Raw genomic sequence first — 14068 nt, 5'->3', positions numbered from 1 at the left:
GACCACTTCAGAGGAGCTGGGAGGGACAAGATCATCTTGGAAAGAGTCCATCCAAGAGTTGCCAGGGCATAGCTCTGGAGATGGCTACAGGGTAAAGGGTCTTTACGATAGCTGGGAGTGTGTGGGACAGCCCAAGTCCCATTGTCCCATTCTGTGCAGCCTGGAGACCCTTGACCTGTCCCAGAGGGAGGAATCTGTAAGACTGATTCCCTTGGTTAGGAGTTGCAGGGTGGTGTGGAAGGGTCCCCAGTGGGAAAAGAAAAAAGCCCCACATCCTATGGGGAGGAGAGGGGCCTGGGAAGGGTTGAACAGCCACTTTGAGGGGTGGAGCTTGAACCGTCTGAAGAGGGCTGGGTAGGGTCTGAGGGAGCCTAAGGAGTGCCCTGGGGAATGGGGTGTTGGTGAGGAAGCAGGGCAGGCCCTCCGGAAACCTGATCCTTCTCTAATCTGCTTAGCCAACCGGTCAGACCACCACTGTAGGCATTTTGGCATCCCCACGGGGCAGGCCTGTTCGAGCACCTCTATCATGCAGGGGACCCGGATGGTGCTGTTGGCACTGATATTGAGCACCTTCGGGGAACTTGGTGAGCATGGGGGAGCATGGGAGCAGCAGGGGTTGGGGTCCCTAGGACTGTCCTCAGAGAGAGTTCCTCATGGGAGAGTTTCAGAGAGGAGAAAGGCAGAGCTGGGACTGGCCGGGTGGGCAGAAGTCCGCACCAAAGCCCTAGGTGCCAGCTGGGAGCCCCAGAATATTGGCCTGTTTGCTAGGGAAAGCCTTTGAGCAGGAGAAGAGGGGAGATCTCAGATTCTGGGGCAGATGGCTTGGGACTCTGGGTACAATGGAGATGTAGATGGGGAAAGGGCACCCAGAAATGTCCAGAGATGGGGTGACATTTCTCGGGATTTAAGAGAACAAGTGGCTACGTGATGTTGACAGTCAGTCAGTTAGGTGCTCAGTGGTAAGGGCTGAAGCCAGGTTGTTCCACACATTTCTTGGAAAGATTGACTGGGCCAGAGGCCCAGGCCCTACCAGGTCACTGTCTCTCTGTGTGTGGGAGGTTGGGGGTATGGGGGATGACTTCCCTGTGTGTCTGGATTGCTTGGAGACAAGCCAGGCATAAGGGTGCTTCTGGGATTGGGTCTGTGATGCTGGCGAAACAGAGTACAGTGCCTTTCAGCCAGGCTGTACCCCTGCAGTTCTCTCCTCAGGGAGGACACTTGTGCCAGGCTGGCACCTGTTACTCCTAGGGGCATCTCCCACCCAGTGCTCCCAGGACTGGCGGCAGCACTTTAGCAGAAGGGCAGTTGGGGAAGAGGAAGTGCAAGGGTATCTGGCTTAACAATGTCCGCTTAAAACTGGCGCGCACGTGCGTGCGTGCGTGCGTGCGTGCGTGCGTGCGTGCGTGCGTGTGTGTGTGTGTGTGTGTGTGTGTGAGCATTTCAAGTCAGCTGTCCTCATCCTTGTCCTGGACTGAGCTCACTGTTTCAGGGGTACATTCTGTAAGACTCTGGTTCAATGGTCACGATGTCTCCCATGAGTTTGGAGAGCAGGCATCTGGTCCCTAGCTAGTGTCCCTCTCTCCTTAGACTAAGCCTCCATGGCAGAGCTGGGCATTGGTCACAGATGTTTTAGGGTTTTGAGACAGGAAGGCCTGTTCACTGCCCTCTCATCCCTCCTCTCCTAGCTATGGCCTTACGGTGCTATGCCTGTCCGGATCCTGTGAGTGCGTCTGACTGCGTCAAGATCACACCCTGCCACACCAATGAAACCATGTGCAAGACCACTCTCTACTCCCGGGAGATAGGTCAGTGGGATCTGAGTGGGACAGAACTGGGATCCACTGATCCCTGACCATCTGAGTCCCCACACAGCCTGCACCATTATTCCACTAATTCTGCCAAAAGACATTTTTGCCTAGCTATTAAACTCCCCTCTTCCCCTCTCCATGGGTGGCCCCTTCAGTTTTTCTGGAAGTCCTTATAAATGGCTAGCTATCTTACAACTCGGGTTTTACATTCTGTATTATGTACAAGATGACATAGGTGTCCCTTGTGTATCACAGGCATTCAGTGGTCCTGGTAAAAGGGAAATCTAGGCTAGTGGGGTGGGTGACCCCAGAGTGGGTGGCCTCTGGGCTTGGGGCACAGAGGCAGTAAGGGACTGGCCCTTCTAGTTGACACATTGTGCATCCTACAGTGTTTCCTTTCCTGGGGGACTCCACGGTGACCAAGTCCTGTGCCAGCAAGTGCGAGCCTTCAGACGTGGATGGCATTGGGCTAACCCGGCCAGTGTCCTGCTGCAATTCTGACCTATGCAACGTGGACGGGGCACCCAGCCTGGGCGGTCCTGGTGGCCTGGTCCTTGTCCTGCCACTTATCTTTCTACTGCATGTCCTGCTGTAAAGCCATGGCCATTTGGCTCTGTCCCCTTGTCCCTGACAGCCCAGTTCCCTAATGCCTTGAAGAAGTACAATAGCCACCTGCATCAGTCTCACGAGTGTCCTTTCTGGGTACGGATCCATCTTGTGGGCAGGGAGAGGGGCCTCCTTGCTATATCTCTGACTCCATCCCTATCCCTGTGAGTCTCTCCTGTCTCCTAGAGTTTGATATCATAAGCAGGGACAGTCACCAGGTTTGGGGCACCCATGCAGACCAGGGGATTGCTGCTTTCTAGGTCTTAGGACCTGTGGGGAGCCTGCTAAGTGGGCAGAGGCCAGGCTAAAGGAGAAGCTCACTGTGTAAGGCTCCCCTCTCCTGCTGGAATCTGCTTCTCTCCACCACAGCGGCAGGCTATCTGGGGATCTGCACATGGCTTGGCTGACCCTCGTCCCAGGTTAGGGTGCTGTGACCAAGTGCCGTCAAGGACACCGCATACCTGGAGAAGACTAAAGACCTAGGAGGTTCCCTGTCCTTGGGACTTGAGAGTCCCCATCTTTGTCTTCTGTGGGGCTCTTTAGTCCTGGGCCAGCTTCTGAGAACAGGGCTGGCACGGTCTAGTGAGATCCACCACAAGTCTCAGGGTACAACCAGTCCCAAGCATTACTACTCTTTGTCTGAAGGCCTCTGAGGGGAGAACAGGGGTAGACTTCCAGTACGGGGCTAACTAAAGTCTATGATTCTCCTGCTAGCTTGGGTACCCACATCTTGGGATGTGATTCTGAATTCTGACTTGTCAACCAGAGGCATGGTCCCGTTGTCACCTCTAACTTTCTCGCTCAGTTCCTCCTGGTCACCCCCTCCTATTTCCCTTCCAACTTTATGTCTTTGGTGGTGGTGGCCTCTTGCCTTCTCTTGTAACCCACTGATTCCAGTCAGTGCTCTCTGCATGCGTGTGAGCGGAGGGTACCATCCACTTCTCCCAGAGACTGTCAGTTACGCCGTGTGATATCGACACCTCATGTATGCAGCTCAGGGATGTGATATGTGAGATAGGTAGACTCTTGTTTGCTATCCACCACCAAGCTAGCCAGCAGATGGAGATTTCCTGTGCCTGACCAACCAGCCACCTGCACACTCTCAGAGGTGCCCTACATCCCATCCTCACCCCCAAAGATAACTTTCCCACGCTGACGGCTTCATATGCCAGCCTTCACCTGGATGCCGATCCATCAATTTTTTTTTTGAGGCAGGCATTTCATGCAGACCAGGATAGTTTCAAACTTACCATGTAGCTGAAGATGACCTTGAACTCTTGACCCTCCTGCCTCCGCTTTCTAAGTACCTCCATTGGCCTGGCGGCTACCCATTCTTTAATCTATCTATTCATTCATCCATTCACCTACTTGCCCATCCCGTCCATCTTACCTATCATCCCGTCCACTCTCCGTTTCAACCATCCATACATTTATGTATCTACCCATCCGACATCTATTATATCTATTTTATCTACCCAGCTATCATTTTCATCTTCCACTCATCCATCTATCCTCTCATTGACTGATCCTGTTACCCAGGTATGTGCCCATCCCCTTCCCATTCCTCCCTCTCTCCTCCAGCAAATGCTCTCAACAGCCAGCATGGCCAGGTCCGGGCTGGACTCAGAGCCAGCAGAAAATTCTCCCTCACTTGCAAAGCTGGCGCTCCAGCAGGAGTAGGAAGGGCGGTTGAGCATCAAGCATCAAGGGGTGGGTGGGGTGTTCTATTCGGTAGGCAGAAGAAATCCAGAGAATGTTTCTGAGAAGTGAAGCAAGTGGTATGATTTGCATTTTAGCAGGTGCCTTTCAGTGGAAGGTAGAGGGTAAGGCCAAGGAGGAGGAGCCGGACTCCCAGAAACAGACGGGGTGATCTGGCAAACAGCTAGGGCTGGACAGTAGCCAGGTGGGTGGGAGGGAACAGGCAGAGGTCATGGCTCCAGCTTGCATAAAGGTTGGTGATTGCCTCGGGTGCCTGGCTGGATCTGGAGAGGGACCTACGGGTCCCTGTCAGGACAGTTGACAAGAGAGAGGATTCGAGGGAATCTTGTCAGAGCTTCTGTTGGTCTCTGCAGACAGTCTCGCCTGGCTTGGGCAGGTTTTCCACGTATCCCTTCACGTCAGCATTCCAGCAACCTCAATGGCTAGGACCATTTAAAGATTAGACTTGCTCAGAGAGGAGAAATGCTTGGCCCAGGGCCACACCACAGCACCTGCAGCACTCAGCTCCCTGGAGAAGCCCTGTCCCAGGCTCAAAGAAGGGAGTTAGCCCTCCAGGTCACACACACTATCTTGTGCTGGGTTCAGGCCTGGTCTCCTGGTTCCACACCTGGGAACAGCAGCAAGGGTGTGGACTCACACGAAGAAGCTGCCAAGCAATCCTGCCCCTCTCAGCAGTGCTGCCTTCCCGGCCTCACCAATCAGGGGCCAGAGGAGGGCATGGTCGCCCACAAGGATGCTGTGTGCTTTCTCCTGGCTGCTGCTCCACTCAGCCCCTCCTCTGCCATCACTGACCTGTGAGGTCATCCCTCCTTTACAGAGCCAGGACAAGTAGCCCCTTCAGGCAGCCTCGGGTCAGTGTCTCCTGTCCTCAGTGTTCAAGCCCACGCTGCTCACAAGCACTCCTTCCCCAGGTCACTTGCACTTCAGTCCAAATGGTCATTAAGACCCATTTTTGATGAGCATCTTAAATGCTCATACCACAGATGCTCATCTCCCCTGTTTACAGATGAAGGAAAGGGAGTCTAGGCCTGTCCTGGTGAACAGGCCTGGGTCACCCAGCAGGCCAGGGGTAGGTTCAGTCTCCCAGGCTCCAGAACCAGACTTTCCCTGGCTCCTCTCCCAACCTCTGGGTGTGGTCTGTGGACAGAGCCCGGGGGGATGAGTGGCCCTACTATTTGACTTGTAGGAACTGCAGTCCCTCCCTCTATAAGCCACACCTTCTCTTTACTTTTAGACAAACCTTGTACAACTGGCTTCACCCTGCAGTGACAGGTCACTTCTGCCCTAGCAATCCATAAACAGGAAGCCAAGGTCTGGAAGGGCAAGGGGGCTAACCCAAGGCCAAGCATAGAGTGAGCAGAAAGGCTAGGAGAAAAACTCATGCCTCCTAGGTGCCTGGACCAGGGCTTCTTCTCCATTGCAGGCGATCACAAGGTCAGGCTGTAATTCTGCTGTAACAGAGTCTGTAAGGGGCAGACCACTCAGACACACTTGCAAACTGCCAATCACCCATCTATCATCACTTGTAAAAGCCAAGTATTATCTATCCATCTACGCAGTCAATCATCCATCCATCCATCCTGTATCCATGTATCTACTTATCCATCCATCACCCATCCTCCACCCATCCACCCATCATCTGTTAATCCATCCACTGGTCTTTCTATCCTCTCTACCTCTCGCCGTCCTTCTCCCTCCTTCTTCCGTCTGCATACCCCCATATCCATCCACTCAGTAGAACCTTGAAGAACAACAACAAAACAAAAACCAAAGAGACCTCAACTGGGGAGGGTTATGGAGGAGGAAAAGCCTAGATGGTCCTTGTGGCATGGGAAAACAGCCAGTGTGCCCATAATATGAAAGACCCAGCACAGGAAAAAGCATAGGAAGCCAGAAGAGAAGATCAGGCCAGGGGAGTAGGTAGAGTCCTGCTGTCAGGACTAAAGCCAACAAGTCAAGCTTGGTCTAAAAGCCATTCATTAGTAGTCAGGGCACTGGCGATGGATGTGGAGGGGCCAGTCTAAGACCTTATATCCACCTCCGCCCTCAGAGCACCTATACCTCATCAGACACTTCCTCCACTCCACATTGGCTCAGCCTCTACTTTGTGGGTACATCTAGGTGCATAGTAGATCGGTCTTAGGCAGATGGGGATACTGTATCAGACAGATCTAAGGCAGCCTTGCACCTGGGCCTCAGCGGTTCTCAGGACTGGGCTCTCTGGCCTAGTGGATTCATTCACACAGCTGAGGCAAGCAGCTCATCAGAGGGCCAGGCTCTAAAAGGCCTCCTCAGTTGGAGCTGTTCTAGGACAGCAGGCATGGTGTCTAGCACTGGAGGTGTGCCAGCAGAAGAAGGACCAAGTCTCCCAGACAGAGGTTCCCAAAAGGTCCATAGAGCGGCCCCACCCTGGGATGGTAAGTGATGATGGCTCTCGTCCACCACCCACATCCCCAGCCCTGTGCCTCCCTACTGAGTCACTCTGGTCCTGCCAACACCCAGGAACTGAAGCCAGCCAGAAGCTGAGTATAAATCCTCAACATGAGGCCAGCCAGGGCTCCCAGCTCCAGAGCCCTGAAGAATGACCCTTCGCTGGGCCGTGTGGCTGCTGCTCCTGGCAGCCTGGAGCATGGGCTATGGTGAGTGGCTTGGAGTGAGCTAGCAGGAGGACTCTGCTGTGGGCCTGGGTTTATCCCATCTCTTAGTGGGAGAGAGATGCTTGTGGCCAAGGCATCCTCTGGAACCTTGGTGAGCTTCCTGGGTCTTAGAGCCCAACTTGCTCCTGGGACAGAAGTCTTGTCGTGACCTGTTGTCCGGGGAGGAAGGTATGGATGAAGGACCTGGTGTTCACTTCTGATCTGGGTCTTGAAGGATCTCAGGAGGTCACTTTCTCTCTCAGCTACCTGCCTCCAATGTGGGCTCCTGGAGCTAGGTGGTGAGACTGTGACCCCTAACCGTTTCTAGGTGAGGCCTTCAGATGCTATACCTGTGAGCAGCCCACGGCCATTAACTCATGCAAGAATATTGTTCACTGCAAGCTGGAAGACACAGCCTGTAAGACTGTTTTGGAGACAGTGGAAGCAGGTAAGGCTGGGTTCAGGCGAGGGCTGGGGGTCCACCTAATGGGGGTTCTTCCTCCCCATGTTCCCTTTCATCCATCATTGTTCTGCTCAGCCTGGGAGGCAGAGGGGCAGGAGTGGAGCGTACATATGTGTGTGTTGCTGGTAATATCACACCTTAAAGATGGTGCCCACAGTTAGATGTACGGCCCTTCAGCACTGAGACAGGGGCATTAGGGATATGGGGAGTGGGGATGGGTAGAAGGCAACGGTTGGCTTAAACCATGCCCAGATATGCTAGATGTGGCTTAGGGTAGAGACCCCACCCCCTCAGGACCAAGCATGCTCCACAGAGGCTGGTGCTGACATGAATATCTGTACCACACCTGGACAGGGTTTGGGCGGCTTTAAGATGCGGGTTGCAGGAGGGGTTTGAGAAGGCAGGACACCATGGGAAGGGTGTGCAGAGGCAAACAGGAGCTGCAGTGACTCTGGGCTCTGATGTCTGCCCATCCTGCAGAGTTCCCTTTCAACCACAGTCCCATGGTGACCCGCTCCTGCTCCAGCTCCTGCCTGGCCACCGACCCTGATGGCATTGGGGTTGCCCATCCTGTCTTCTGTTGCTTCCGTGATCTCTGCAACTCAGGGTTTCCAGGTTTGGTGACAGGCCTCTAGCCACACAGGGACCCTCGTTCTTCCTGCATCTACTCTCCTGGCAGGGCCCGGTGCTGTCTGCACTTGCCTCTGCATGCTTGGCTCTGTGAGCAGAACTCACTGGGCCTCGGCTCACTCAGTGTCCACCAAACTTGTGGAAAATAAAACAAGTCAAGGGTGAGGGGCCTCTCTGTTCTTCCTGGGCACCGGGAACCTGAAGTGCTGGCCTGCAGGGAAGACAGGCTGTATTATGGCACGCCCCAGGCCCCTGACCCTCATTCTTAAGCAAAGTTTTTTTTTTTTAAATTCGTATCTCAGATGAAGAGACGTAAACCTAGAGGGACAAAGGCCTCCTGGGTCACCCTTCCTGCGCACTAGCCTGCCTCAATCCAGGGCACGTTCCTAAACCCAGGAAACCTTCCCCCAGCAGTCTCCCCGTGAACCCTAAAACCTGTCCCAGAAAGAACACTTGAAGTTGGCTTCTAGGAATGGGTGGTCTGTCCAAATCTGCTAGGAATACAACAGGAGATCACAGAAAGAGGTACACGAAGCCCAGCAGTCTCTCTACCCTAGTTTCCACAAATGGAGATGGAGTGTCCATCTCCACAAATCTGTCACACACATACCACCCCCTATTACAATGGCCTGCCCATTCCCTCGAGATCATAGCCAGTGTCTACTTATCTACAGATGCAATGCCATACTGGACTCGGAGCACTCCCGAGGGCAGTGGCAGGGCTGCTCCAGAAGGCAGAGGATGGAGCGAACAGTGCACTGAGACTGACTCTCCAGCCGGCTGGAGCTCTTTAGGACCCAGGGACCTTTGCTCTTTGGCTGCTGCTTCTCTTTCCCAGTGTAGTCCCTGGCTGGCCCTTCCAGTGTTCTGCCTGGTGAAGTGTGTGGCAGCTGTGGGGCCTAAATGGCCCCAGGCACTAATGCAGTATCACGAAGCACTGCCTAGATTCACGCAGTTAGGAGGCCTTGGCCCTGAGTCCCACTGGCAGTCAGGACTGCTGGGTTGTGTACTATTAGAGCAGAGTAACCAGGACAATGCAGGGTACTTCAGGACCCCTGAGAGGTGTCTGAAACGCCTCTCCCCCCCCCCACAACTCCTGTGCTGCCAACCTGGTCTCCTAAGTCTCACCATCTAGGACCATATCTAGGGCCAACTCCATACTTACAGGTCCCCTCTCGGGGTCATCCCCTGCATTGTGGCTGAATTTCAGAGAGCCTCATTGAACTCAGGATTTGGAGGCAAGAGGCCAGGGCCACTGAACAGATATCACCCCCCAGTGGAGCGGCTGGGGTACTGCTTCGGGCCTCTTCAGAGAACGAGAGGTGGGAATGGGAGAGCCCTGTCAAGGCTGGCCCTGAATCCATGGGAAGGCAGGAGAGCTGTGGCTTAGCACCTAAGGGGCTGGCTTGTAAGAGTCACAAGCTAGGTTCAGCTACTTGGTCCCCAGTGCTAACAGGGAACCAAAAAGCCCTTGCCCCACGGTTGACCTCGAAGCTACACACTTATGAACATATCTACACAACTGCACATCTAGATTATTAAGCAGGGAGCTCTATGTTCAGGCCATGTGGCCCTCCAGGCCTGGAGGCAGTTGCTCAGTCAGACGCAGAAGCTCCACCCTGCTCCACTTCCTGTCAGAAACGCCAGTGGGACTGTTCAGTAGCACTCAATACCCGCCATGACCCACTCAAGCCTTCCAAGGACCCCCACCCTCCAGATTACCCTTGGCCCTTTCCTTACTGCCCATCTCCTGCCTTCTACTCTACTAAACCCTGAAAGGGAAAAACCCTTTTCCAAAGCCCCTGAAATTAAGACACTGAGTAGTTACCCACGTGCCCATAGGTTCAGGGCAGGGGTAGGGCGGGAGGTGGAGGGAGGTTCAGGGCAGAAGTATGGGGCAGGTCTTCCCAGCTGTGCACTATTAGCTAGCTGTGTAACCTCTCCACCCCTGCCCGAATCGGAGTGTCCTCTTCCTCCTCCCCAGGCCCTCAGGCCTCTGGACTGTGCTGGGTAGAGCATGGACCTTCCCCATCCCCACAAAAGGCCTGCTCCAAATCCTGAGTCTCCCTGACCACAAGGGGGATGAGAAGCCCTGTGTTGCCTGTACCCCACTTTTCCTCCTCACTTCCTAGAACCCTCCTGGTTCTCTAAAGAAGGACACAGAAAAGTTAGTCCAGGTGCACATGCCTAGGGCTGTGAGGTTCACAGGCTCTGGGTGGACAAGGAGGGGACCAAGGGAGGAAAGGCCAGCTGGGACTCTACCCAGCTGCTCACTCTCGGCCTCAGCCCCGTGACTCATCGGGCTTAGCCCTTAAGTGCAGAGGCGCCCACAAGCTTAGGCACACTATGACATCCAAGTTCCTCCAGAAGACAAATCCAGGGAGTGGGTAGGTCTGTGCAGGGGTGGCAGGGATGTGGAAAAGAGAGCCTCCCCAGCATACATGCCTTGAAAACTCTTTTTAATCTTGTGCTTTCTTTAAATAAAACGGATTGCAGCTTTCCCCTTGATAGCACTAAGGCGAGCATAGCATCGTGGGGGTGGGGGTGAGGGTGGGGTGCAGGAGGGGGTTAGGGCATCCATGAAGCTTTTGGCTCTGGCTCCAGGTGTGGTTCCCAGAGAGGTATCGAGGAGGCAGTTCCTAGCTTCAAGCAGCTGGCCTCTCCCTGAGCTGACAGGGCAGGTGCTAGGCATAGTCATGGGACCCCCTACACCAGGGCTCCTTGCCCTCATTTCTGAGTGTCCCCTTAGGCTTGGTGCCTAGACAGGGTATACACTCTTAAAAGTGGTGGGTATCACCAGAATTGCAGCCAACAACCAGCGTCCACTTGCCCTTCTGTGTTCTCAAGGGCCCTTGAGCTGGTTCTAGCCTAGCTTCCCTGATATAAGGTGACCCTCCAGATGGCCCACTGTCCCTGAGTAAGCTGCAGGCCCCAGCCACACCCAGGACTACTCTGGCTTGCATAGCCACAAGCAGCCCTGAGTTTGGATTCTTTTGACCCTTCTACTCCAGGATCCTGTGCATCTGGACACACTAGAACAGTCTTGCTATAGGGACCCAGGAGGCAGAGGTAGGCCGGGACGACAACGTCCACCCCACCAGCTGCCAAGATGAGGCAAGCACAGGGGAGTGTCAAGCGGGTAAAAGAAGCCAGGCTTTGTCCAAGGCCATTCTGGTTAGGAGTGAACCCCCCCCCCCGCCCCCGGCGGCCCATTCCATGGAATGGACTGGCTGACAGGCAAGGCAAGGAGGGTGCAGATGTGGCTGGCAGTCACTGGTCCTTTCTGTCACTGAGGCCACTCTCAGCACGGAGCAGCTGGCTGCTGGTCTCATTGTAGGTGATCCAATGCTTCAAGTCTTCTGGCAGCTCAGGGGGCTCCACCTGCAGGGAGACAGGAAGCTGAGGCCCCAGAGAGCCAGTTGCTGCTGTGCGTTGACTGAGAGGCACGGAAAGGGGGCAAGCAGCCAGACTTCTGCCCTCCTGCCTCTGGACCTCTGCTTTATCGCATACCCTAGTCTATGACCTTGCAGGAACCACACCCAAATTATGGTCTCTGCCCAGCACCTTCCCAAGCCCTTCTAACCTATTTTCTCCTTCCTAGCTCCTCCTATCCCGTCTACTCTTGCCAGGCCTCACCAGCAGGACTGTGCTTGAAGTGTCTGTCTCTAGAACAGCAAAAGCCTGTGCGGCGGGCTGGGTGACAGACCACCAGCTGCCCAGAGAAAAGCAGGATGTGTATGGGGAAGTGCTCCTCCAGGAGCGACACTGACAAAGCTGCTGCCTGTGAGTCCTTGCAGATGGGTTCTGAGGACTGAGGGGTGAGGGAAGAGGCTGGAAGGATGCCCTTTCCTCATGGTGAGTGGCCTATAGCCTGGGCCTTTCTGAGTACAATGTACTGTCAGAGATACCCCATCCTGACACATGGCCCCAGAATAGTTCCTCAGCTTACAGAACCCTACCCCAGACTTGGCCTGTCCTGAACCGTTATCTGCCTCTGCCTGGGACCCAAGTAACCATGGAAACTCCCAGGCAAGCCCTGGCCTCCAGCAGAGCTGAGTTGCCAGGGTGCTTCAGTTCACCTCCTCCATGCTGTTATTGCTCGCTGTGGCTGCAACTCTACTCCATGCTGTTATTGCTCGCTGTGGCTGCAACTCTAGTCCCCACACCCCGTACATGCACTTCACCAACCAGTACCAACTGGCCCATAGGAATTCAAGACTCGATAAAAGAGAGAGAGCAAGGGAGAGCCATGTCTACCACCAACCGCTGTGAGGCGAATGGCCACCCTCCCTCTGAGCCTTTGCTCCCCTTCAGACAGGCACCGATGTAAGGTCATCCCTATACCCTGGAGGAGGCACTTGTCTAAGACAGGCAGGCACAATAGGGTGGGGCATGCCCTGGTACTTTTCAGGAGCCTGCCCTGGCAACCATCACTACTCTGGCTGTCTCCAAGGTCACAGTTGCTATACTGCAGGAGCTGGCTCTGCCACCATGCCGGAGGAGTGGACCCTGGGGAAGGGCCTTGGGTCCCAGCAGGCACAGGGTTCTCCTCCCTCCAACCTTGGAAAGATACAAGGCTTGTGGTCTCCTGGGGTCAATTCTACCCTAGTCCACTCGGCTCGGGTTTACTAGAATTCCCAGCAACTACTTCTAACTGACGTCCCTTTATCTCACACTCAAAACCAAAGACCAGAGAGGGTGACTCAGCAATGTAGAACACACAGAACTAGGACTCAGACTCCTACCAGAGATACCTGCTCTGAGCATCTCAATTCTAGAAGAGGGGGAGGGAGGAGAAACTCTGTAGTTGGGGGCAGATTCAAAACTGGCTAGGCCTGAACTGTAAAGCCTTGGTTCATAGATGCCGGAGACTCCAAGAAGGGCAACTCCATGGATATGGAGGAAAAGTGTAAAAGTGTACCGACAAAAGACTAGTCCCAGAACTTGAAAGGGATCTTCCTCGCGGGAGAGGGCTGGGAGCCAAATAGGGCCGAGGCATCGGGGTGGGGATGCTCACCCTGCGCTTGCACAAGTGCTGTACTACTCGATCCGGCGAGGTGCCCAGCACGTGCTGCCGGAAACGCAGCAAGGCGCACACGAAACCATCGCGAAGGCTGACAAAGCGCGCCTCCAGGTAGAAGGCGCGGTCGTCCCAGCCTAGCAGTCGCGTGTGTACTTCGAACGGCTCAAACAGGCGCAGCGAGCGGCGATAGCGCGCGCACGAGGCGGCCAGCACCGTGTGCGCGCCCAGGTCGCGCAGCGCCCCCAGCACACCGCAGCGGGTCAGGTGCGCGGCGCGTGCCACATCCGCCTCGCGCAGGTAGCGCGCGTTATTCATGTGCAGCAGCAGGTCCAGGTCCGACGGCAGCACCCGGCCGGCATACAACTGCTCCGCCAACAAGTCGCGGACCCGAGGCTGCAGCAAGCGTGCGCGCAGAACGGCACACGGCACGCGCACCAAGTACCAGCCGTCCAGCAGCGCAAAGAAGGCGAGCGCCAAGGATAACGACACCACCAACAGCTCCATCATCTTGGCAGCGGGCGCCTGGTGCCCAGGGGCCCGCTGCGCAGGTGCCTGCTGCGGGGTGGCCTAGGAGCCTGGGAGCTCCGAGGACCGGAGTGCACCACTTCTCTCAGCAGTGCGAGGGGGAGGCGCGCCGGAGGCAGTGGAGCCTTGAGCTGGACTCTCATGCACAGATCCTGGTTCCCCCCTCGCACGTCCTCGATGGTCTATCCTGGGTCCTCAGCTTGAGCGGCTTTCGCTTTTCTCGGGGCGGGGCGGGGCACGGCGGGGCGCGCGGAGCAGTACAGCGCCATCTGGCTACTGCATTCGGCCCTGCAGGTGTGGGAGTGACAAAGAGGCTTGCTCCCTCTAGTGATCCAGTAGCTTAGATGAGCATAGCCAAAGAATTCCAGAACTTCCCGGGAGCAGCTGAGGAACTTTGCCAGGAAAACAGACAGTGCATCTCCAAGGATACTTCGAGCCTAGCCAGACATCCCACTTCCGCAAGGCTCCTGGGGCATTCGTGGTCTTCCGGGTGCCTTTCAGTCTCAATCTGCATCCACGTCGTTACTTGTCCCCACCCACCACAAATCTTGGTCACCCCAAATGCACCCCAATAATCCCCACCCTTTACCTCTTTTAATCCAAGTAACATTCAAAATGTAGGAGAAGAAGTGGGGCATGGAGAGGGTTGCGAAGAATG

General features: G+C 55.2%; 3 protein-coding genes across 3 annotated transcripts; 2 read left to right on the top strand and 1 right to left on the bottom strand.

Annotated features, from left to right (window-relative positions):
* Nucleotides 1-453: 453 nt before the first annotated feature.
* Nucleotides 454-2491, top strand: Lypd2 (Ly6/Plaur domain containing 2). Its single transcript, NM_001130545.1, has 3 exons — nt 454-584; nt 1686-1805; nt 2198-2491. The coding sequence occupies exons 1-3, from the start codon at nt 527-529 to the stop codon at nt 2401-2403; spliced, it is 384 nt and encodes a 127-aa protein (NP_001124017.2). The 5' UTR covers nt 454-526; the 3' UTR covers nt 2404-2491.
* A 4195-nt stretch (nt 2492-6686) lies between these two features.
* On the top strand, nt 6687-8103 carry Slurp1 (secreted Ly6/Plaur domain containing 1). Its single transcript, NM_001130544.1, has 3 exons — nt 6687-6772; nt 7098-7217; nt 7713-8103. Exons 1-3 carry the CDS (start codon nt 6715-6717, stop codon nt 7865-7867), a joined length of 333 nt encoding a protein of 110 aa, NP_001124016.1. The 5' UTR covers nt 6687-6714; the 3' UTR covers nt 7868-8103.
* A 2201-nt stretch (nt 8104-10304) lies between these two features.
* On the bottom strand, nt 10305-13482 carry Them6 (thioesterase superfamily member 6). Its single transcript, NM_001007658.1, has 2 exons — nt 12880-13482; nt 10305-11243 (listed from the first exon to the last, which is right to left on the bottom strand). The coding sequence occupies exons 1-2, from the start codon at nt 13390-13392 to the stop codon at nt 11133-11135; spliced, it is 624 nt and encodes a 207-aa protein (NP_001007659.1). The 5' UTR covers nt 13393-13482; the 3' UTR covers nt 10305-11132.
* Nucleotides 13483-14068: the final 586 nt, after the last annotated feature.

Source organism: Rattus norvegicus, chromosome 7 (genome assembly GCF_036323735.1).
Source record: "Rattus norvegicus strain BN/NHsdMcwi chromosome 7, GRCr8, whole genome shotgun sequence".
Classification (NCBI taxonomy): Eukaryota; Metazoa; Chordata; class Mammalia; order Rodentia; family Muridae; genus Rattus; species Rattus norvegicus.
Note: the sequence above shows the minus strand (reverse complement) of the source record. Positions and strands in the feature narration are given on the sequence as shown.

Bases quoted from the DNA above. Each gene is read 5' to 3' on its own strand.
- Lypd2 (NM_001130545.1), top strand. From the start codon at position 527: ATGCAGGGGACCCGGATGGTGCTGTTGGCACTGATATTGAGCACCTTC. The intron at 585-1,685 runs GTGAGCATGGGG...CTCCTCTCCTAG, and splicing joins GAGCACCTTCGGGGAACTTG to CTATGGCCTTACGGTGCTAT. The intron at 1,806-2,197 runs GTCAGTGGGATC...TGCATCCTACAG, and splicing joins TCTCTACTCCCGGGAGATAG to TGTTTCCTTTCCTGGGGGAC.
- Slurp1 (NM_001130544.1), top strand. From the start codon at position 6,715: ATGACCCTTCGCTGGGCCGTGTGGCTGCTGCTCCTGGCAGCCTGGAGC. The intron at 6,773-7,097 runs GTGAGTGGCTTG...AACCGTTTCTAG, and splicing joins AGCCTGGAGCATGGGCTATG to GTGAGGCCTTCAGATGCTAT. The intron at 7,218-7,712 runs GTAAGGCTGGGT...CCCATCCTGCAG, and splicing joins TTTGGAGACAGTGGAAGCAG to AGTTCCCTTTCAACCACAGT.
- Them6 (NM_001007658.1), bottom strand. From the start codon at position 13,392: ATGATGGAGCTGTTGGTGGTGTCGTTATCCTTGGCGCTCGCCTTCTTT. The intron at 11,244-12,879 runs GTGAGCATCCCC...GTCTCCCTGCAG, and splicing joins AGCACTTGTGCAAGCGCAGG to GTGGAGCCCCCTGAGCTGCC.